Source organism: Dermacentor silvarum, chromosome 4 (assembly GCF_013339745.2).
Source record: "Dermacentor silvarum isolate Dsil-2018 chromosome 4, BIME_Dsil_1.4, whole genome shotgun sequence".
In the NCBI taxonomy this organism is placed as follows: Eukaryota; Metazoa; Arthropoda; class Arachnida; order Ixodida; family Ixodidae; genus Dermacentor; species Dermacentor silvarum.
In genome coordinates, this window is record NC_051157.2 from 26,678,275 (window position 1) to 26,703,447 (window position 25,173).

The 25,173-nt window shown below is 45.8% G+C and overlaps 1 protein-coding gene across 1 annotated transcript; it reads left to right on the forward strand.

Moving 5' to 3' along the window:
* Positions 1–771: 771 nt before the first annotated feature.
* Positions 772–22,631, forward strand: LOC119448395 (beta-galactosidase-like). The gene is given in 15 exon segments (XM_049665159.1): positions 772–781; positions 1,895–2,093; positions 4,241–4,332; positions 4,335–4,390; positions 4,932–4,995; positions 6,224–6,318; positions 7,717–7,914; positions 10,028–10,191; positions 10,295–10,338; positions 10,989–11,104; positions 14,500–14,574; positions 16,702–16,788; positions 19,624–19,755; positions 20,683–20,916; positions 22,193–22,631. Coding segments are annotated over 15 exon segments (1,803 nt in total). The 3' UTR covers positions 22,430–22,631.
* The last annotated feature ends 2,542 nt before the right edge of the window (positions 22,632–25,173 follow it).

Genomic DNA, 25,173 nt, shown 5'->3' on the forward strand with positions numbered 1-25,173 from the left:
ATTTTTTCTTTGTTTTTTCTGAATTTCGTCCCCGGTCGTCTCAGGAGGTGAACCGGAAGTGCTGCGCAAGAAACAAGAGTGTCACTCGATGCTCGCGCCACTAAACAAAGAAGAAGCTTACACTATTTCGGCGAGACCATTGCATGATCACCGGCGATGAGGAACGACCGTGAAGCGCCTTTATAATGTTGCGTCGCAATTTCTGATGCAACATCATTAACTGCCACATGATGTTGCACCTTCAATCTACGTGTGATAGATAAACGAAATTGGTGTTTAGCAGTACAAACTTGAGAAGACGGCCATTTTGTTCGCGTACATGGACATGTCGATATGGGCACCTAATACTTCATTTGAGCGGGAAATATTTTTTTTTTTACTTATTATAATTTGAAAAGATATTGTGCCACTGGACTTTCTCGGGCTTGAGAAGGATACACATCTTGTGCGGTAGCAATTTATTTCATGAAAAGTTTCAGTCCAAATACCGACCATTATCTTTGTACGTTAAATGTAGTTTTCATTACTGAATGACGAAGGCCTTGTGAAGTGTCCAAGTCAGAACCTTTCTTACCTTACTGCGATATCTTTTGCAAAAAAAAAATTTAAGTTCTGCTGCCTTTAGCTGTACCTCACGTACGTGAGAGAGGATATTTTGACGTTCGTTTTCATAAACAGCCAGAAGCACTTATAGTTACTCGAAAACATTTCTATTCTCTGTATATAGGAATAGACGTTGCGTGCTACAGCGAAGGGGCAGCGTAACCCAAGATGGCTGGTCGTATATCGCTCGCTGTTTCTCAGCTGGTCCTTGTGGCATTACTACTGGCTGCTCGACGAACAATGTCGCAGAAGGTGAGCATGTGCGTCTGCAACACGCGTTCCAGCACGCCGTCTGTTGCGTGCGCCGCCTTTCAATCGAAGAACGACGGACATCTGTCTTATTGCTTGGATCAATACTGCTCGTAAAACAGAAAGAGACCCGGCGTATTGAGACCGATTCGGTCGCTTTTTCGGCTAGAAATAAACAGCAGCAAACGTCAACGACAAAGTTGGCGTCGTTTGAGCTGTGCCGAACTTTCTTTTAAGCGCTAAAAGATTGCTTTCATCACAGGACGGCTTATTGCCTATATAGAACGCAGTGCCCTCAAGCGTGTTTTCAAAGAACTAAGTCCGCATGGAAGTGGCAAAGAAGCAAGTCGCTTCTTTGTATAGTTACTTACCAGCATACGCCACGGTAATTTAAAATTAAATTATGGGGTTTTACGTGCCAAAACCACGATCTGATTATGAGGCACGCCGTAGTGGGGGCTCTGGAAATTTGGACCACCCGGGGTTCTTTAACGTGCACCTAAATCTAAGTACACGGATGTTTTCGCATTTCGCCCCCATCGAAATGCGGCCTCTGTGGCCGGGATTCGATCCCGCGACCTCGTGCTCAGCAGCCCAACACCATAGCCACTGAGCAACCACGGCGGGTATACGCCACGTTAGCGACTTCATTGTGAGCCGTTATAGGACGGAACTGATAAGCGACCAAAGGACCAGTGAAACGTTTCTGCTACAATTTGTTTCTTCGCCGGAACGGACAGACTGATACATGAAACCCCGTTCCGGGCTTTTTTTAGCTGTTGTCGCATTATCAAGCTCAAATTCGCATGTTAACCGCAGTACACGGAGAACTGCATCATCGCAAACGCTACACAGTGGCCTCACTGTATCGCTATATCTTAAGCGAGATTAAAAATAAGAAAATTTCGTATTCATTTTATTTGTTCGGCGAACAAACGCACAGGGAGATACGAAACAGTAATCATCCAGTCTAACCTGATTCAGTGTTTCCCTCGGTGTCCCTTTGACATTATTGTTTTTTTAAAATTGCGAGCCTATCCAGTTAATTTCGCTTTGGTTTGCTCTTTCCGTGCGCAGACAGCAAGGTCCTTCGTCATTGACTATGAAAGTAACTGCTTCCGGAAAGACGGCGAGCCCTTCCAAATCGTGGCCGGTTCTATTCATTCTTTCCGGATTCTTCCGGAGCAGTGGGAGGAGAGGCTGGCGACTATGAGGGCGGCTGGACTTAATGCCATACAGACGTGAGTTTTAAAGCGAATAACTTCCTCGGACTTTATCCCTCGTTTTCGTGGTTAGCGGCCGGAATTTCTCCGCTTATAGTAGAGAGCTTTAGGGCCAAACTACACGTGCGCGTGCCTGCGCGCGAAAGCTCGCGCCCACGCGCCTCACGCATGCGCCGATGGTGCAGAACCGGGCGGGGAACGCAAGCGTTGGGGTAGTTGGGGCTCCCCAGCGCTTGGGGCTACGGTACTGCGCATGCGCAGAGGGGTCCAGTCATGCGCAGTACAGTGGCTCCAAGCGCTATGGGGCCCCAACGCTTGCGTCCCCCTAATCTAAAGCTCTCTAATATGAGGAAAGGGTAGCACCGTAGGGAGGAGGGGAGGGCTGCCACGGATGCGGAGCTAGCGGACAGAAAGTAAGTTGACGGAGGAGAGGGAAAGGCGCCACAGGTTGATCGGAGAGGCGCTGACGTCACGCCAGAGTTTGCGGAGACAGTAGAGAAGCCTGGGAGGCCTTGCTCCAGAGCGAGGCTGAATACGACCAGAGTCGAGCAATCCGCCTGGCCGTTGAGGCCGTGAAGACTCACCGTCCTCAACGCGCGGGGACTGCTTCGTCCCCCCCCCCCCCCCCTACCTACGTGTAGGTTAAGAGGCGGGCACCCCAGCTCGGTGGAATAATAAAGTTTTCAATCAATCAATCAATCAATTGGGGAAACTTGGAGATCGGCGAAGGGCGGCGGCCGAGCGTGCAGCTAGCTGCTATGACTGCGGCAGAAAAGGAACAGAAGTTGGAAAAGCGACTGCGAGGCTCGGCGTCAGCGGGAGGCCGCCCTGACCACAGAAGAACGGGAACAAACGTTACGCCAGCACCTTTCGCAGATAATTCAGTGGATTCAGAAAGTTATTCGCTTGCTTTGACAATCACAGTTGCTTTTGGTTTCTGTATAATTGTTTTACATGCTGGATACCTTTAGCACTTGCAGTCACTGCTGGATACATTTAACACTTACTGTTTCGCATGCCTGAAAATGCTCGTTAAATGCAGAAATATAGTCTCCTTCAGACGTTCGCTGAGTCATTTTGAATAAAATATGCTGCGCTTAAAAGAAAAGAGCCAAGTTGCAGCGACTGTTGGAAACAAAATTTAAAATTACGCTCTCACGCATTTACAAATGGAGAAGGTATGAAATATTCTGAGAGGGTTATGACACAGTCGTTCAACTGTTCTCAGTTTGTCGTTGTAACTGAGAGTAGAGGGACAAATATGGTTATACACAAGAAAACTGGGCTTTCAGTGCACTCTTTAATTCAAAATTTCAATTTGAAATCGTTGCCTCTAAGCCAATTTCACCGACAACAACCACCATTTTGGCATGAATTGTGTGACGTCAGGAAGTATGGGACCACCGCTGTGGCCACATCCACATCGGACGTCTTGCTGAGTCATCGGAGCCACTTTAATAATGACTAGAATTTGACGTTTTATTTGAGTGCTACAATTTGAGTAGATCGAGCTCATAGCAAATGATGTTGTTAGTTGCAGTATGAGGTGTAACTGTGGTACGAAGAACATAGCTCTTATTACATTTTCGTTAATTTTTTTTAACGGTGACAATTTGTCTTATATATCTATAGCCTTCAAAGTGAAGACCACGCTGGGGAAGTGAAGATAAATATATTCTGTGGTAGGAGCGGAGTTGGAGAGAGGCCTCCTCCTAATTCCCAGGAATAATGCAAAATAGCATTCAGCTCGCTATTCCCTTCAAGGAAGGTTGCTTTAAACCGAAGTGCTGCGGGAAAGAATCGGAAATTCCTGGACATCACGACGCCGGCAGAGTGCTTGTGCTCTGAACGGGCTGAGATCGGTCTGTTGGTTTAGAGGTTGCCTATAGGAAAGTATTTCTTCGCTTGGAGACACACTCGTGTCGCATGATAGTTGCCCACAGAGGAGAAGAAAATAGTCACTGTGCATAAATTGCGACCGAAGCTTTAATGGCAGCAGCCCAGTATTGTGTCACTGCTGTAATATAGTTCTGCGCGCTATGGTCGCGCTCAGCTGCACAGGTTGACGCCACAATCGCTGCTGCTCTCGTTCACGTGTTCGGTATACCGTAAGCGGTAGTACGTATACGGAAGTATGGACACGACTCGCCGATGTCGTTGTGCAGCTACATCGAGTGGAGCAGTCACGAGCCCGAGGAAGGCCGCTTCGACTTCGAGGGGCAGCAGAACATTGTTCGTTTCTTGAAGCTGGCCCAAAGCAGGACCTGCTCGTTCTCCTGAGGCCAGGCCCTTATATCGACGCCGAGAGGGACATGGTAGGCACCGACTGTCTCACGCTGTAACGACGAATTCCTTTGCCATCATCAACAGCCGATGTCATAGTCACAGATGACGAACGAAGTAACGCCTACGATTCGACAACAAGAATGCTATTCTTGTTGCTCAACAGCATAGCCTATAACGAATAACTCGGAAAGTTTCCGCATAGCAACAATTTCGTTAATACCGGGAGTGAAATGCGTGCCGTGAAATCATCCGGACACTGCGAAAAGACAGAGTGGCTTGAATTCGTTTCAACAGTCTTCGTTTAGTAATTTGTACCTATAGCACTAGGCAACGGCTATCACCTGCCCTCTATAGCTCGATCGCGTTAGTTAACGACATTTGTCCCTTCAGACACATATTGGTTTAGCTGCACAACCATGAGAGAAGCCCCTATATGGTACTCTGCGGTGTCTGACAATTACTGAGTATCCAAGGTTGATTATATAGCGTTCGATAGAGTATCAGAAACTGTGTTACTTTAATTCTGCCAGTTGCTTTGTTTCACTTTTTTTTTTTTTTTTTTTTTTGCAGGGCGGTCTCCCGTACTGGCTGCTGTCAGTGAACGCGTCCATTGGACTCCGTACAAGCGATGCGCGTAAGGACCGATTGACATTGGCGCTTGCTCGTGCTTTAGGATACCTTGATACAGTGTCTTTGAGAGACGAAGACACGGTGACGCCGTGCCGGGACGCCCGGTCGCCCGTGTTTTCTCAAGTGTCAATTGATGACAATGTTCGAAAAATGAAAGAAAGGGGGCTCATTGCCGCTTCACGAAATTAATGCGAGAAGGTGGTATATTAGCTGCATGCTGATGTGCATGAATATAACTAGCTGTGTATGGACACTCCAGCAACATTGACGCTTTCGTTTTGCCGCGTTCAAGACCATTACACTTGCGGTGACGCTACAGCTGCTGTGGCAAAGCATAGCCGCAGACACATTGCTTCAGCATTTGCGACTAACGATGCCATACAGTCATCATCATCATCAGCCTATATTTATGTCCACTGCAGGACGAAGGCCTCTCCCTGCGATCTCCAATTACCCCTGTCTTGCGCTAGCTGATTCCAACTTGAGCCTACAAATTTCCTAACTTCATCACCCCACCTTGCGAAAAAAAAATTACCGAGAGCTATATATATAGTGGGCTATACTGGTCCAGGTGCAACCAAATTAGGAAGGCCCACTAAGCTTCAACAATGTCACTACCTCACCAGAACAGGAATTGGCCTCCCTGGTGCAGTATTCAGCCACTATCTCCCTCATGACTCCTGCAATTGCATACAGAGTATACACTTGCAAATGTAACGACTTTCGATTTACATAATGTGTCAGGTGACACCATGGCAGAATTCGCTTGGACGCACACACTCTCTCAGTGATGCGGATAATTTCAAAGGGATATGCATATAGCCTGTAAAAATCAGGGATTTTGCTCAAGGTATTTTCAGTGGCCACGGCGTGTTTATTGCCAGAGCAACGTTCAGCCACAAAGTCATGGACATTTGGACGACCTGAACAGTATTACCATACGGTAGAGGATATATTTCTGGGGAATGCGCGGACACATCTCTAGATTAAGTGAATCTCCGACTCCGTGTTCTTAGGCGTGCATTTTCATATGCTGTAATAAAGAAAAAAAAAAAAATAACGCCGCGTAAGTGTTTTTGTTGCGTCGATGAGGCCAGTGGACATTAGCGATACTCCTACGGGTACTCACGGTCACAGCTTATTGTTGCTCATATTTTGAGTGACTTTGAGTGACTACTTAGTAAGGTTGCGTATAGTACTCGCTGAAAATGGCTTTGTCGAAATGTATGCAGAGTTCATCGAGTACGTGGACCGATACTTCTCCACGCTGCTTCCGCTACTGCGACCTCTTGTGTATTCGAACGGAGGACCGATCGTGGCCGTACAGGTGAGCACTGCAGGCTCGCTTATGCGAAATGAAACTTCAGGTTTGTGGAACTGTCTGTATTGACAGCTTTCTGGTGCCTTTGGATGCGCTCTCGAGTCCCTGAGAGTTAATAAAAAGGGTCCGGTGCTCTTCGCTGTCCTACACAATATATAAATCCGCCCTTTGTTCCATGACTCAAAGGTCGCTTGTAAGCTGACACAAATCCGTTTTGCAGTGTAACCGAAACCTAGAATTTTTTTTAGCGCACCAAGAGAGACTGAAAATTACGTTGGTACACGCGACCTATAGCCGCGATGCGCTAATGATATAACCACATGTAAAGTTAAGTCTGCTATGTTTTATTCTGACGATTCAGCCCTTGGCACATTGTACGAGTATTCTCAGAACTAAAATCGAATAACGAGCGTTTTTGAACTCTGCGTGCTACAGCTAGCGAGGGGCCGAATTCGCGAAGCTTTTCGTTCGTAATCCCTATCCATCAGTGGCCGGCCCCTTCGCTAATATGTCCAGCGTCAGGGTGGCTAAGATTTGCTCTTAAGTAGAAATATAGCGTAACACGTTCTTGTGAATACGGGTAGAAGTATTTTGCTATTCCCATATTACGCGAGAAAAATCAAATGTTTACTTAGCATTATAAATATACGGGGTGATCATCTTTAACTTCTCCAGAATCTTTAAAATTTTAATCACCTGCTGCAGATAACATAATTTTAGTCCTTGATCTAGATTATTAAAAGTGGCGGACATAATTTTCACGAGAAATCGAAATACATATTCAACTAGTTAACAAAAAATCACCAATTAATTTCTTAATTTATAACTTTACGGCACGTATACATTCAATTTGAGGATTGTAGCCGGTAAGCTCGTACGGCATATCAACTTGGAATGAATTTCCAGAATGAGACCTTCTTGAAGATATGCGCCATCAAACTTACCGTAAAAATACCCTGTTGTTCCCCCTACTTTTTTAACAAAACGCTCTTTTATGTAATATAGCACAAAAGTAACTGGAACGCCCATTAATTTTGTTCCACACTTTGGGAAATAATATCTCGGAACTGGTGTCGTCCTGGAGATTCATTTCAAGTGGATACGTCTTGCAAACTCATTGGCTACAATTGATAAATATCAATATGAGCCTTAAGGAAATTAATTAGGAGGGATAATTAGTGAATTTTTGTTAATTAGTTGTAGATGTGTTTCGATTTCTCGGTCTAGTAATACCCGCTTATGCTATGTGCCACAGGCGATTTTTTAAAATTTACGGAAAACTTAAAAATGATCAACCCGTATATCGATCGGTTCTGAGTTCATAACTTACCAGTTCACCAATTGATCGATCCTCTTGACGAGTCACGTTTCGGAAGTTATAATTTTATATTAATTTGCGTCCAGGTGGAGAACGAGTACGGCAGCTACCACGTCTGTGATACAGCGTACATGGTGCATCTGAGAGACCTGTTGCGGCGCTACTTGGGTCACGACGTCGTGCTCTACACCGTCGACAATGCCATCGACAAAATGCTTCAATGTGGAAAAGTAGACGGCGCTCACGCCACGGTTGATTTCGGCACAGGTGGGTCTTCGGCTCTAGCAGATTATCGTATATGGGGGCGCAACACGAATAGGCTGAGGGGACGACGCAGCGATGTGCATCGCCCCCTACCGGGATGCTTTTCCATCCAAAAGTGCGAAGTTGGGATAGTTGGTTGAACAGCGTTCTCGAAAAACAGCGCTAGCAACAAAACCACAGAAGTCCTTATGTTCTTTGGTCTCCCTGTGTTTCTGTTGCGAGCACTTTTTTTCCCCAGAACGTTGTCTCTTCATCCTGCGTTTTCCGTGCTGTACAGTGAATTTCACAACTGAATATACACCGAACCGCTGTGACATATACCCAGAGCCTCGGTAGCACAAGTTTCAATAAAGTACCAGCGATCCCACGGCAGCTTGCCGACAGTAGTCGCGTACAATAGCCACTTAAATGGGTTGTTTTCACCACCGTGGTGCAATTAAGGATAAAGTGAAGGCCGCGTGCGTCACACATGGAATGCTAAATTTCAAAACAGCCGTGAATCGTTCCTCATGCCAGTTTTCTGCGTTCCAATTTTTTGTAAGAATTACTCGCTTCTGTGACACAAATATCGTCCTGCTGCAGGGCTTATGAAGCTCAATGCTTCATTTTTTTTGAGTAGGACAAGAAAAGACAAAGTTTGTATGTACGACTACGAAAATAACACAGCATAAAGGTGTAGAGTATACGCATGAGTAGACGAACATCGCGGCTGCTGCAGGCGTTGCACCGAGGTCACCCTTTTGCCATCCATCGCGCTATTGAAAACGAGAAAGAGAATGCATCAGAGAAAAAGAAAAGAAATGCATCGTATTCTCCAGCGGGACATGTTGTCGCTCTGAGTCGTGATCGGATAATCGAAAAAAAAATGCCTAGATGTCCTTAGCTATCGCCTAAGAGACGCGAAGGCGAAAGCTTTGTAAATCCTACAGTAATTTAATCCACCCTAATCCTCCTTCATCCACCTTAATCCACCCTTATCCTCCTTAATACGCCTTAACCCACCCTAATTCACCCTAATCCACCTTAATCGACTGCGTTTCACCTTAATCCACCCTAATCCACCTTAATCAAATCACTAATCAATCATTAATCGACTTTGCTAATCATTGATCACCTCTTATACACGGCTAGACATGCTTTGGTTCGTTTCTGGCTTTCCTTGGGCCACGTGACTTTCTGTACCTCACAACGCGACCTTGAAACAGATACAAGGCTTCGCCTTAAAAAAACTCAAATACAATGAACGAAATAATATTTATGTGACTGACAACCGTCAAATGAATTGTCTATATGTGGTCATAATGTGAGGTGACGTGTGCAGAGCCGCAATTGCTGCGCCAGAGTGCGTAAAGTCCCAGCCTTGTGTAAAGCCCCTCAAAAAAAAAAAAAAAAAAAAAAAACAAAATTAAAGTTTTACATCCATCCATCCATCCACCTCTCAAGCACTCTGTACAGATGGTTAACCAGCGAAGCTGAAACGTGCGGCCCCGGTGTTTAGCAGTGGGTTAATCCCGACGCTGTATTGAAGCGTTTCTCAATTATTGGTTACATGTTTGTGTTTCTAGTGGAACGCAAGCGCCAAATGCGGGCGGATGCTGTTAACCACGACGCCTAGCTAACTCGAGATATCGAACGCATGCGACAACGGCGAGCCGAGGAAGCGGCGTTGCGGGCAGAGCAGCGTCAACGTGGCAATGGCGGGAACGCGTTCGCCGGGGCCAATGCCCGCTTTCGGCGGGAGTTTCTCGAGTGGCACTTTGGCTTCGGCTGCGACGAAACGTCCACGTTGAAATCGCGAAGCAGAACGCAAGCGCCAATGGCGATCGGATGCTGCTAACCACGACGCCTAGCTAAACCGAGATATCAAACGCATGCGACAACGGCGAGCCGAGGAGACAGCGTTGCGGGCAGAGCAACGTGGCAATGGCGGGAACGCGTTCACTAACGGCGCTGCCAATGGCGCGCGCGTTTGGTTGCGACGTAGAGAATGACGTAACTGACGGCGCAGTCAATGGAGACGTTTAGCGAAACATGGGACGAACGGTTTTTCGTTTCGCCTAGCCATATACAGCTTTCGCTGTAATATAAACATTAGTCTTGCGGACAACTCGGCAGGTCACTGGTGTGGAGGAGTCGTTCATGATGCAGCGTCTCCACCAGGAGCGGGGTCCGCTTCTAAACGCCGAGTTCTACACGGGCTGGCTCGATCACTGGGCGCAACCGCACCACGTGATCAACACGAGTGCCGTGGCGCGTCACTTGGACAAGATGCTCGGCATGAACGCTTCAGTCAGCATGCAAGTATCAGCTTCATGCTCCCGCCTGTTTGTTCTAGCTATTTTGATGATTTCTCGTTAATTCATGTTCAGGCGAAGAGAATGCCATTCTTGTTACCCACAGGTATATGTTTCACGGAGGCACGTCGTTTGGATTCAAGTCGGGTGGTAAGCTCACTGTCGAGGACACTTTTGACGTTTGATGCTCTTGACTCTGTTGCGCGGGAGCATAAAACTTGGCGCTTGCGTGCATAGATATATAAAAATAAATTTATTAACATGCGTTGCTTATTATTAACTACGATGGTGCAAACTGACTGACTGTACTATATGGAGGCTTGGCTACATGCACTTGGGCTTCAAACCTGATGAAACAAGCCATATCTCTAAGGTACTATGATGGCTTGAAATGGATAGTCAGGCACTGGCCGCAGGCCGTGCCTTCGAGTACTGTGCAACGCGGAACATTCAGATGTCTGCAATGTGTGCCGAGATCAGCGCTGTTGCTGAGGCTACTGATAAGCTTTGTTCGCCGAGGACTGGCGCTACACATAACGAAAACGGCCAGCACTGAGGATTGATATTTTTTGATGTGAGGCTCTCCTTAGTGTGCAATAAATTACGCGAGCTTACGGCAAAGCCGATGGAAACACTATAGCGTTAGTCACGCAGGCAGAGCGAAATCCGAACAGTATTTCCAAATTTACCTGAGTACCCCCTTACCTGCTCCATCTCCACGCAGGCAAAACGCAGTCGCTTTTCAAAAGGAATTTATTATATTTCACTGCATAAGTAGCGTATTTCTATACATTACGCAGCGAACGAAGATTGTGGCTATGAGCCGACGCCCACGAGCTATGACTATGACGCGCCCATGACGGAAGCCGGTGACCCAACGGACAAGTTTGTAGTTATCCGCGCAGTCATCTCAAAGGTGTGTATACATACGTAATTCAGCAGAATTTCCACTTGGTGAACTCGAACCAACGTAGATTAAGGATGCTTTAACGATGTATACAGATACAGAGGGGGGAGCAGGCACTATGGAAGCAATACGGTGTCGTAAGGGACAGACGGGGTGAGCCACTCTAATGGCGAATTCCATTGGGAGAACAGGAGCAGAGCGCCGCGCAGTGCGGAGTCGGGCGACAGCGCAGTGAGAACAGGCACACTCGACCCGCCACTGGAATACGGCGTGCATTCGGAGAGCAGGTGGGAGGGGGACGTGTGAGGAGAAATGTACCATGTGACTAAAGCAATCGACGTCCCACCATTCTCTGCAGGAGAGCGGAAAGCACAAATGATCGTCTTGTAATCTGTCGGGCGTAACCATGTCACCGTTTGCGACCACGTACTACATACTTTTGTGCAGCGCCGACGCATCCCACAAAGTGTCCGCCTGCGAAGATCATCTGAAACTGCAACTTGAATCTGAAGTTGAGCTCCAGCAGCTATCGCTGCTGTCACCGTCGAGCGTCTCAAGCACTTCAGCAAGGCGACGACGCTTTGCTGCCGCTGTCCCCCGCGCATCCAACGAGAAGCAAGGCGGACTAAAAATGCCAGGAACTGTCGCTAAATCGCTGTGAAGCTCGCTCGTATCACCGACGTCAAAAACAGCTGTACCAAAACACAAACTACGCTTGGCTGCCGCCATTGCCGCCTCGCGCGCCGGCTGAAGCAAAATAAAAAGAAATGAGGAGGATATGACGGTTTAAGTCACGTGACTTCCTCCGTACTCCGCTTTTCAGGCGAGGGCAGTCCGGACTGCTCCCGGCTGCTCTCGGTGCAGCGAAACTGCTCTTGTTCTACCACTGGATGACGGCTCTCCCACTCCTGTTCGACCACTGAAACACGTCGCCTCTGGAACGTGCACTTTCAGCGTGCTTTTGAGTGCTCCTGTTCTCCCAATGGAATTCGCCATAAAAGGGACACTAAAGACAAACACAAATACTGATAAGTGTTGCAGTGCGAAACAAGACGGAAGACAAGACAAGCGCTTGTCCTCGTCTTTTTCTCGTTCTTCCGTCTTGTTTCACGCTGCGCCACTTACTAGTACGGGCAACCAACCATACCAATTCGCCACCCTTCTAAGAAACACAAACCAGTTTATACTGATAAAGTATTCTTCGAAAACTCGATAATACGCAGGCTGATTATTAGAAGAGAAAATGAAAGTCAAAGTTCGATGTCTTTTTTTTTTTTAATTTTACGCCGAAACTCCAGCACCTCAGGGAGACGTTATGTTTTTCAAAGTATATTTTTTCATATTGGGGCCGCGTTGGCCTAGTATAAATCCCCGAAACTTCCCATTTCAATATCTGGCTCCTTTAGAACACACTGTAGTCTATTTTTACCGATAAACACTTAACTAGGCCCTATCAGACGCGATCAAAACCTATGACGTCAAGGGGAGCTCGTGCAGGAAATTTTTCAATCTTGCTCCTTTTCTGCTTGACCATGTGTCGTCTCGCGGTAAAAAGTGGTGTTTTTGGTATTCTACAAGGGTAATCTACTAACACAGATGACACAGTGTTTCTCTTTAGTGCCCCTTTAAGGCAGTGAGAGAAGCCAGTAAATAATGGAGGCCACCAACCTATGTAGTGACTAAAGGTCTGGATACCTTGCAGCCATGAAAAATACTTGCTGAGGAGGTATTGCTGTAAGGGCAACGCACGTGTGGACATATGGACGAACACCAAAGGAGACAAACACGAACGCTTAAAAAGACCTTCCCGGCAGATGCATACCGATGAACAGTAAAGTCGAGGGCAGACAACCTAATTTCCAAGCAGAGTATATTATGGCATTTTGAAGCAATATCAACTATCTAGCGCATAACTGTGTCTGTTACCAGGAATGTAAGATCAACATATAGGGGGCGAACTATCGCATTTACCCTTGGTAATAGCCAGTAGCGCACCCAGGATCTCTGCCAGGGGGGGGGGGGGGGGTTGACAGTTTCTAAACAGCACTAATTTCGATTTCTTCACGGGAAATTGTCAAAAAAAAAAGCGCTTTTTGCGAGTGTGCAGACGATTGCGCGTCTTGCATCTTAGTTGCAGCACTCAAATGCGTAAGGAAAGAAAAGGGGTTAAACAAAAGGGGGGGTTAAGTCGGCCTCAGGGGGGGGTTACAACCCCCGAATCCCCCCCGCCGGTGCGCCACTGGTAATAGCAGTACCGCTTATCGCTCGTTGCATTTTAGGTGCGAAGCACCTTATGCGCTCGGGCTGTCGGCGTCTCCTGTCGTAATCGTCGTCGTCGTAATCGTCGTCGTCGTCCATAGCTGGCTGCGTTGCCGCTCATCATTCCAGCGTAGAATCCCGGCCGCTACGTAGCGGCCGTGGTAGAATTTTACTTCTCTTCTTTCGTGGTAATGGGGAGGCCGCGTTTACGGGGTTATGAGCCATTGTTCATTAGCGGTGCATCACTGCATGCTTCGCACCTACCCAGGTTTCACGTTAGTTTAGCTGCATTTCGCTCAATGGATCATTCGAGCACCGAGTTTTTGGATTCAGCAGACACATTACGCCCTGCTTAAACAGCTCCGCTGTTAAAAAAAAAAAAAAAAAAGCCGGATAGAGAATTGATACTACATGCAGGATCTGTTACAGGCATAGGCAGTGGTACAAGATAGAGAAGTTTTGAAGGAAAAAAAAAAGATTGAGGAGATGTATACAAAAATGATAGAATGGAAAACATGAATAGCACCCCGAAATAAAATCAAGCAGGGTAGGTTACTATTTGTCACCACCCCGTTTCAATGGGGATGCGAAAATCATCATCATCACCGCGGCCGCAGCGGCGCCGGCCGTGCGGGGGAAAGAAAGAACTGGCAAGCTCTACTACGCGCATTGCGTTTGCCGCAAGCCTTTCCTGATAAAAATAACGGTTGCATAAGCTGCAGTTGCAGCTCTATATATAGCGCCGCACGTCGCGGCGCTGCAAGTTGGTGGGATGATTTCGGTGTGTTCTGTCTTGCGCTCCGATGGACGAACCTTCGACTTCTCAGTCAGTAGCTGTGCCCGGTTCCTTTGGACGTCCACGCATATACACGAACGAGGCCGAGGCGTCATCGGAGGACGCGGGAATGCTGTCGCATTCATCCACTTAAGAATACGTTCCCCTGACTAAAACGAAATCTTGGTCACTTTGACATCATGTAATTAACCTTTATATGAATCCCAACCAAGCAGTCACAGGCTAGCGGTCCAAATTCGTTTCTCTCTGTTTTTCGGAAATAAATTGATTCACAAGTTTTTTAATCACACACACAGCTGCTCTGTAAAGAATTCCGTTTTTGTCTTTCCCCTTTTCATTTTGTGGGCAGCACCTTTCTTTGCCGTCAGTACCTGTGCCCAGACCCAAGACGAAGATGGCACTGCCGCCAATAGAACTAAAGCACGTGAGTACGCTCCTTTAAACGGTTTCTATGAACTTGCTTCACCCTAGCTGTGGGCTTCCGCATGACTGAATTGCCATCTTTCCATGAAATCGCGTAAAATTTGGCGTAAAGCCATTCACGAAGCTTATACAGATTTAGTCACAAAAGTATACTCGATGTGCTATACTTCCTGCATTTAATTTGAGATTAAGTACAGCACGAAATCAAAACACGAACACTGTAGCACAGATTAAGACAGGGCCGTGCGCCAGTGCCTAATATGCAGCCTTCTGTGCTTCCGTGGATGCGTTTTCACTGCGAGCTACGCTTTGCCTCACGTGTAGGCATGAGTTCGTTTGCAGGCTTATTCAAAGAGTTCGTTTCAGTATGGATGGATCTAAACTTGGAGTTATGGTGTCCCATATAACCATTTTAGCAGTAAAGGCCGATGTCAAATAAAGAGAAGAGGGAAAAAGGCTGATCTCCCGTAACCATCTGCAAGCTTTTTACGGGTATATAGCCCCAGCTCCTGAAGTCGCTCAAGACATATAGCGTGGTCTGCCGGTGGCCACTGGCAACCGTGCTCGACATTTTTGTGCATGTCACAAGCACGTGTTTCATCTGAACGAACCAGACGAGGGAATCACAGGCAAAATCGTCAACTTTATTCAGCTTAACGTTCTTGCATACGAGTGTCTGTGGCGCAGTGGACATGACATTCTGCTGCCGAGGACAAAATCGCATGTTCGATTCCCAACCCCGGCCGTCTTGGTACCATGCTGTGGTGCTGTGGTAGGCTGTGGTACCATGTTCTTGTAGACATTAAAAAACTCTAGTGGTCAAAATTAATCCGGAGCGCTCCGCCACGGCCTCTCTCGTGTAGTCCCTGTGTTGCTAACGCTGAATTAGTTTAGACTAATTAAGTATTTCTTCAGAACTAACTTTGCGATAAGGGGTTCATTAATAAAAGAGAATATGAAGGCCAAGCTTCCACATTATTTTAAAATTTCGTGCTGAAATTCGACCACCGATACGTCAGTGTGACGTCACAGATTTCAAGGTATTTTTTTCGTACTTGAGCCGTTGTGACACGGTAAAATTTTTGAAACTGTCTAAGTTCATTCTTTGGCTCATGAAGAATACAATGCAGTCCATCTTTACCGACAAAAAATTACCTAGGCCCGAGTACAAGCCTCCAAAATCCATAACGTCATGGCGAGATGGTGCGGAAACCTGAAGACGGCGTCGCCGCCTGTCATTGGTTCTTGCGCCTTTTCTCGGCTTATTAAGCCTCCTCACGTGGTAAGAATGGAAAGGATAGCGTTCTTGGTATAAGCGTAATTTACCAAGTGTCCCTTTAAGCCCCATGAATGACTCAATCGAACCTGCATAACGAGCAAGACCCAATAGCAGTGTAGCAATATCGTAGCTAGCTGTCGTGCTCAAGTAGCAGACGCTCATGTTGATCGTCGGGCTGCCAGTCGGTCATCGATTCGGAGTATTGTTCGCAATAAGCGTGATCTCTGGTGATTTTTGGCAGGCGTAACTCCAAATGAAATTAAATTCTGGGGTTTTACGTGCCAGAACCACGCTCTGATTATGAAAGCATGCCGTAGTGAGGAACTCTGGAATAATTTTGAGCACCTGTGGTTCTTTGACGTGCACCCAATGCACGATGCACGAGCAGTTCTTGCGTTGCTCCTTCATCGATATGCAGCCTCCGCGACCGGAATCGCACCCGCGACACCTCGTGCTTAGCAACGCCACTGAGCTACCCCGGCGGGTAGGTACTCGTGTGGTCACAGGCAACGTATGGTCAACACACGAGAGGCGGCAACTCACGCATTCTTGCTCACATGTTCCTAGTCTGTACGTTGCTATGAAATGAGTCGTAGTGAACGCTGCAAAGTGCTTGGATGCTGTTAAATCGCCGCGTATAGTTGCTCTACATCGTCGCGGTAGCGTCAAAATATATGTTTCATTTCAATGCAATCCTCCTTGTCACGCCTATTTTACCAAGAACGACAGCTTGGTCGTGCCTCTAGAAGCGTAGACAGTAGTTATATTTTAGATGCTATAATCGAAACTGTATCTAGGTGAATGACTGTCACTTTCCATTTGACATATTTTTTGTGTGTGTTTTAACAGATGTTCGGCCTCAGCGAGCTGCGAGAAATGTACGCGCACGTCACAACCACATCGGAAATCCCTCTGTCATTTGAACGAATCAGACAAGTGAGTTTCAATGAAAAGCAATTTTGCCAAGTTTCCTTAACATAATGACTCCACATATTGAGTAAAACACGACGGAGCTAACATTATAGGTGCTGCTAATAGCGCCACCGTGTTGTTTCCGTATACGCCACGCACCATAACAAAAAAAAAAAAAAAAAAATGTCAACTTCTTCCTACGGCACATTTTGTTTCCAGAGCCAAGCCTTAGTCCTGTACGACACGAGGATTTTATTTCGGCCGCGAAACCCTGGCGCACTCAGGGTACCAGGTCTCCGAGACAGGGGATATATCTACGTAGACGACGTAAGTATAGAGCTCTTTACAGAAATTCAGTCACGCCTCGTCTATCAGAAATACTTTCACTATCCCTTTCATTTTATTTTCTAAAAAAAGAAAACACCCGCAACTGGGGTAAGGGATGAAAGTTGCAAACATCTCATGATCATAACCACTTTGGAAAAAGAAATGTCGTGACTTCAATGAAGGCCGATTGACTGGAAGGAAGACTGTTCCAGTTGGCAGCCGAACGAGGAAAGACGGATGAAGAAAAAGCGGTAGGATGGGCAAAAGCGCGTGCGACGTTGAGCGGATGATCTGTTCGAAGCGATAATTCGTGCACATGGCGAATTGGAACGGGGGATTTTTGAGAGGATGGTAAAGGAATTGATGAAATAACGACAGGCTTGCAATACGATGGCGATAGGAAAACGTTTGTAAGTTTAAGTCTTAAATAAGAACACACTACGTTATATGGGTATTATGAGTGAATAAATATAGACAATCGATTCTGTAGCGATTCAATGGTGTTTAAGGGTTATACGTGATGAATGCTACAGATGGCTAAAATGTACTATCGGTCTAGATTTTTTTGTCATGGCCTTAAAACGGTGCCTTCGAATGCAAAGTACATAGAGGAGAAAGCAATACGATGCGATTTTAAAAGTTACGTTTTATGTTTAAAAGTGCACATACTTAAAAAAAAACGCCACTTTGCAGTTAACATATTGTATACCTTGCAGAGATATTAACAAGGCTTCCTTGTACTAGCTAAATTTCAATTCAAGTTCAATCTGAATTTTATTCACAATACATACGACACTGTGTTGAAGGCTCCCCTGGCAAGTAAGCTGTAGAAATACAGCTTGACGTAGGCCAGGAGGGCCGTTACTCGGCAGTAGTGACAATGAGGAAAGTGTTAATAACATGCACATTCACACAGGCAGATACACATACTACATAATACCATACACTACAATAATAGTATATCGTACTACAATATATACCACAATAATATCATACAATACCACAATAATACGCAAGCATATATGGTAATGTACAAGAACCAATAAATACAACGCGTCAATAAAATTAATTCAGAACAAACATATTGCGTAATACCCTATAGGTGAAAGCACAACACCTCCATTCAAACATTTTTCGAGTTTATTTAGTAGTATCGGCACATTGTGAATTAGGGACTGCAAAATATAATTGGTTCTAGTGCACGTCACCAATCACCCCTCACGTTCCCTTGTATGGCGAGTGCTAGAACGCTCTACAAGGTTGGACACGCCTTTAAAAATTCAGCAGTTTTTCTTTCTGCAAAATAAAGCTGATGCAAAAACTGGTATTCGTATAAGTTCTCGATACTAACTATCCTGTTTTTCTGACATAATTATTTTGTTGGGTGTAAATAGTCGACATGACTTGCGCAGCAATGGCTTTCTCTTCTAGAAGCAAGAGTCGGCTGGTGTTGCTTTTTGTTGTTGCGCCCGATATAAATGAACAATTGTTGAAATGCAATCGAAAAAGTGAAGGATAAAGTTGAAGAGGACTCGAGAGGGGAAGATGTGGCGACATCTGAACGGCAGGCGAAGAGTTGAGGACAACTTTGGGACAACGCATATATGTGCGAGTTCCAGAACAAATTGTGTGAAAATACTACGCCCAACACCTTGTGTTCTTGGACTACATCAACAGAATGGGGCCCTATATTTAACTGCATGGTAGCAACGGATTTGTTTTTGGCGGGGAAGATGATGCCCTTCGATTTTTTAGAATTATTTGAAGACAATTACTAAGCGACCACGCATACAATTTTGACAGAACCGAATTGGCACGTATAACTAAGTCGACTTCGTTCTCGCAAGAAACAAAAGGACTGGTGACGTCAGCGTATAAGATAAAATCAACCCCGTTGTTATTACTATTTAGATCATTGACGTATACATTAAGCGAAACGGCGCCCAGGATGCTGCGCGGAGGGACTCCACTCTCTAAATTCTTAAATGAATACGGCGAGAAACCAGATTTTTGAATACAATATGGTTTGTACTAATTAACAGTGGTCGAACATGGGATCTCTAAGGCTGGAGCCAACGTTCCGTCTTCGTCATTTCGACAAGTTTCGTTTTCGAAACGCCCGGTGCATTCCTCGTTCGACCAATCGCTTCAAATATACGTATTCCTATGAACCTCTCTCTTTATGGTCTATATTTCTATTTGAGTTGGTTCCGCCTCGTTCACGTGTGCGGGCTCGAGTGCGGGTCAAAATAAAAAAAAAAGTATATTGACTATGAACGAAAAAGCAGCTAGGCGCAATTTTCTCGCAACTTCTTTATTATCTTTTAAGCGAAACTTTCTTTGCATGTACAGCGCATAAGCATAAACATCGCATAACATTACACGTTTCATAGGATGAAAATAAATGCAATCGTACGCACTGCATTCAGTTGTATAGCATTCCGCTGCCCACTTCACGAAAGCTTTGCTTCACAAATGCACCAACATGTGCATTCGATCCTCATAATATTTTTACAAATTCTTGGCAACCAGACGTACCAGGGCCTGCTTTCACGCATGGACGACGTGTACGAGACGATGATCTCTGTGACCAGAGGCCAGAGGCTGACGGTGCTGGTCGAAAGCCAGGGCAGGAACGCTTTCGGCAATCTCAACGATGTCAAGGTACAGCGAACGGTTAAAAAATATTGTCAGGATTTTTCAGCAAACAATTTCGCGGAAAACCAAGACAATCCGCTTGAAATCGGCAGGCCTAATCTGCCCTTTATACATTTCTCCAACATCCTGTGTGCCTCTTCGTTCTAGCCAGAAAGAAAACGCGTTTATGTTTGCATTGTTTCCATGGTCGAAAACATTTTGTGAGCAGTCGTAATTGCTGAATGAAGAACTGGTCAGAGAACGTGTGCAAGAAACGAGGAGGACACACACTCCCCACCTGTAGAAAGCTTTGTAGCTTTAACATGAAAACGTAATGCAAATCAGAACTTTTAGATAGCGCTGATTAATAGTCCATACACGAGTTGAGGTTTAGTTTGCCAGAACGAATGAGGTGAATTAACTTTCGACTGGCAACAAAAAAGTAATGTTTACTGGCTAAGCTAGATAAGCACATAATAATGATCTGTTTTGATTACAGCTGTTCGAAGTTTTGCCATATAATCAAATACGAATACTCAAAAAGTACGGGCTTTTAATGTTGAATTGAGTACCGAACATTATTTTTTTCTCAAAATAGGGGAACAAAATGAAAACCACGGAAAGAAAATGTAAAAAATGATTATTTTCTTCGCTGTAAGTATTTATATATGTCAGTTCGGTCAGCTGGAGTGATTAGAAAACTCGCCGCTTTTCCAAGCTGGCTTACAGCAGGCACTCTGAACGGCAGGCGCACCATATGTATCGACCCTTTTTTATAGCAGACATGGTCTAGCAATTATAATAACTCTGCATATTCGGCCTTAATAGAATCTGCGAAAGGATCGAATACTTTAATTCGAAACCAAATTATTTGGTTCCTCTTCGTAATTTCGAATATTCGCACAACCCTATTTTTTGTTTCTTCATTAAACATTGCTCTCCGGATCCTCCCAGGGCATTACATCCAACGTAACGCTGTCCGGCGTCGTGCTGACTCACTGGAACATGACACCGATCGATGACCGCGAGCATCTCAAAAAGCAGGGAGAATTTTTTGGAAAGGCCGCTCAGGTGGCGTCAAAGTCACGACCAGTGCCAACGGCAGGCTTCGGAGTCTACAAAGCCGAGTTCGCATTGTTGTTGCAGCCTCCGCTGGACAGCTTTCTCAGACTGGACAATTGGAGAAAGGCGAGAAATGCACGATTTATTACTGAAGCTACCTTCACTGAGTATTTCATACGGGCAATGGCTTCGCTGTCATCTTGTCTGCATCGTGTTCTGTGCGGTTGCCACTTAAGAAAAAAACATATGCATTTATGTTTGTGGTTGGTGCCTGCCTTTTCTTGAGTAACGTGGAACGCCATTTAGCCGTTACCGCTCGGGCATGGCGCGGTGGCACAGTACCGGAGTTACGTGAAAAGTATGATGCATGTGGTTGCCAAATCAAAGGACAGTGATGACAGAGCGAGATCATCAGCAAGTGATTACCGTAGCATCACAGACAGCGGGTCAGCAAGCGCGGGCCACGCGTCGGTGTTCCAGCAGGTGTCGCTAGAAGCGTTCGCTATAGCAGCCGGCACCAAAATGCTATGCAATTATTCCGCTGGGAAAAAACCAAGGTGGCTGCAGCCTATGCATTCCATTTAAGGTTGCCCTGGACAAATTTACAAAGCGGAGATTGCAGGTACACATGAAAAGTTCATGCAGTGGTGTTAAGTATAGCCCTGAAACACCTTTTCTTCGAATGAGTGAACACATTGCATTTAGTGCGGTGCCTTTCAATGAATGTATTCCCGAATACATTTTTTTTATAATGACCTAATAATAACGTGTATATAAAGTGTGCGGTGTTTACTTTCTCTATTCTCCCTCACCACGTTTCCTCTCAGCTGATACCGCGCCACTAGCAATGCATTGCCCTATTGCGTCTTTTTTTTTTTTTTTTCTGCTTCTTCTTTCCACAGTGTACTTATGGTAACCCTTCAAGGTTGGAGCGCGACGAAAGTGCCTGATAGCACAAAGGAGTGGAGCAGGAAGGGTGGGAAGCGTTAACATCCTCCGCTTCGCCGTTTGTTAGGAGCTTGGGAGAGCGTGCAAGCTTTCGCTCGTGGTCATGAGCCATTGTTCGATGGCTAGCGTCTATGGGCAATCGCGCGGGTCTATGAAGCCATAGTCGGGGCATAATAAAGGGAGCCTCGAAAGCTGCAGGAGAGAGTGAGCAATCTCTTATGCGAGATTGTCGACCTCATGCTGCATGCAGTGAAATAATATTTCGCTCGCATGTTCAAGGCGGCATTGCCTACATGTCGCCAACGTTTTCTTACCGTGTTCAAGAAGTGTTGCAGGGCCCTTATTGTTTGTTGTTCCACTGTACACGCTGATAAAAACCTGTTCGCATTTCATTTTGTTTCCATAGCACATTGCATGCGTGAAAGAAAGCTCTGAACTTCTATGTTTTGTACAGGGCAGCGCCTACCTCAACGGTTTCAACCTGGGTCGCTACTGGACTCCTATGGGCCCGCAGAAGGCCCTCTACGTTCCTTCGGTATTATTCAAGCCCAAAAATATTCTCAACGTCGTCGAGCTTGAGCAGGCGCCGTGTGGGGACGATTCCAATCTTTGCACCGCGCGATTCGTGGACACGCCGGAAATCAACAGTGCTGTGCCGATGCACCTCACCGCTTACAATTGCACCCCATAAGCAGCTCCATAGCGAATTACTAAGGTGGCACGGTCACTGCACGTACTTATTACGGGTGCCGTCTACTATGATAAATGTTTTTACCAGTGCAATGTATTTTCGTGAAAACCATTGGAAAATGTTGTAATTTAAAATATAGATTGCGGTAATGATGTGAAATTAAATTCGAGATTTAGTTGCTCTAAACTGCATGGCTCTAGAATTTTAGCTCATATATATTGTCCTGACATTTAGGTTTTATGCAGCGTCTAATAAAATGGAGCGGAAACACGCCTCAAAACAAAGAACGTTGAGCCCCCCTCAACTTTTCACATCGCCAAGTGCCAACTAACAATAAAAAAATCAACAAACAAACAAAAAACAGACAGACAGACAAAAACAAACAAACAAAAAAGTTGTCGCAGTTTCACCTGAAAGGCGAAGCATCAATTGCGATAGCAAATTTGAAGAGAGCTAGCTATAGGGAGTAATGATAGCAGCTTTATCATCTGTATAAACTTGGACATGCAGCAGCACCGGCAACACGCAGAACTGTTGTCGACGCCGTCGGCGTTTTGCCCGCGTTCGCTCAAAATGCGTGCGGCGTTGGTGACTGTTGCCGGAGCCTCTGATATAAATAGGCACTTGGTGCCGCAGCTAAACGTCGCCTCCCTTCCCTCCCCCTCCCCCCCACGGCCTTTCGTGCGTCGGAAGAAGGCACGTTTGCTCTACATATATGGTGATTGTAGAGGAGGAAAGAGACGCCTACTTCTGCAGCCCTTGAGGGAGCACAGCGCAGAACGCGCGTTTGATCTCCGCCGTGCGTTCACTCCCCGTGAAAGCGCGCGTCCCTCGCGCCCTTTCACTCGCACATACAGCGTTCGGCGCGCGGCGACGATTTCATCTCTATTGACGTCATAAGGAACCTCACGGCGACGGCGACGGCGACGGCGACGGCGACGCCGACGGCAGAAATCTGCTTTTGAGTGTCCATATAATTGCTATCGCAATAAAACAGACAGACAAAAATAGCACAAAATAATTTCAATCCTCTGCAAGGCATGGTCGTTCAGTTTCTCGGGGATGTGCTTTATTTGCATAAGTGATAACACGACGTGTTTTGTGTCGCGTTTCAAAATGGCACAAGTTTCTTGTTATGAGCAAGTTACAACTGATAACATGCGCAGGACTTGCGGACATTGTGCATGTGGTAATCTGTCGATATTCACCTCAATGCACCGGCGTGGCTCAATAAGTAGCACTTTCAAAAAAAAAAATCCTATTTCAAAAGGTCGGCAGCATTTTGACAACTTTCATTTAGCAACGGCGACAGGGTGCTTACTCTTTCGTTGCGCTGTTCTCACATCTAGGAACCCGTGGTCATGTGCGCGTGTATACATTCTGGCCGGAAATGACCCCTGCGCAGGCTAAGTGCAGACCAAAAATATAGTGCCTGGCTACAGAAATTTTAAGCTTAGTTCTTAGAATTTGGGCTACAGGTTTGCTCTACGTAATAAGGAATGTCCAAAAGATAGCACACCGACCAAGCAGGTGCACTATTAATGGCCACGAAGTTGGGCATCAGAATATTTATTTGCGCTTCAAGCTGGCGCTCGTGTTGGTAAACAGAATCGTGCCAGTGAGCCGCCTAGACAAGTCTCTCCCATAGACTTAAGTATTAATCTATTGTTAATAAAGTGAGCGAAGAACAAAACGCTACGAAATAAGATTTCGGCGAAAACCCGACGTGGAGGCGCAGTGGCTATGGCGTTGCGCTACTGAACGCGATGGCGCGGTATTGAATCCCGGACCCGGCGGCCGCATTTCGATGAGGGTCTAATGCAATATCGCCGCCATTCCGTGCATTGGAGGCACGTTAAAAAACCCTAGGTGGCCAAAATTAATCCGGAGTCCCTTACATACGGCGTGCCTCATAATCAAATCGGTGGTTTTGGCGCGTAAAACCCCACAACTTATTTTTTTTTCGTTGGCGAAAGTAGATCAAAATCAGATGACGGATGAAATGGCGATAAAACTTAGCAGCAGTGGGTACACGTATACATAAAGAATAAAAACAATAACACTTCTATAAAGGCGAATAGGCCAGCCTCAAGACGTTGAACGCTATAGCGAGCGCGCCCACTGCCACACGAACACGGCTGTGATATGTGTCTTTTTGAACACAGCTCTGACAATGACATAGTCATTTCTGCGGTATGCCATGGTTCCCTATTGAAAGCGAATAAAAAAATTCACCGCCTATGCACCCCGTAAAGCTGGTAAACCAGCGAAGCTCAAATGTGCGGCCCCGGTATGAGCCTTACGTGATTTCTTTCTTTCTTCTTACTTTCTTCTTTCTTTCTTTCTTTTTCTTTCTTTCTTTCTTTCTTTCTTTCTTTCTTTCTTTCTTTCTTTCTTTCTTTCTCCTTTCTTTCTTTCTTTCTTTCTTTCATTCAAGTCCCTGGCTGATACCCGCATATCCAATACGGGTATGCGTCGGATGTGATTTTATTATCGTTAATCGTGACGTAACTGGCCAGCATGTGATGTTATTGATGTCATGACCTATCAGTCAGGTTAGTCATACATTCGTAGCCTTACATGCCAATTTTTGTATATACCAAGTAAACGGGACGCGAGCTTTCTATAGGTTTTCGATAGGTTTATTTCCGCCGGAGGGTTTCTGTGGTCGGACCACGAGTGTTTCAGCCTAGGCATATACAGCTTCGCTGTAAAAATCAGTGAATTCATTTTGGCAATGGTGC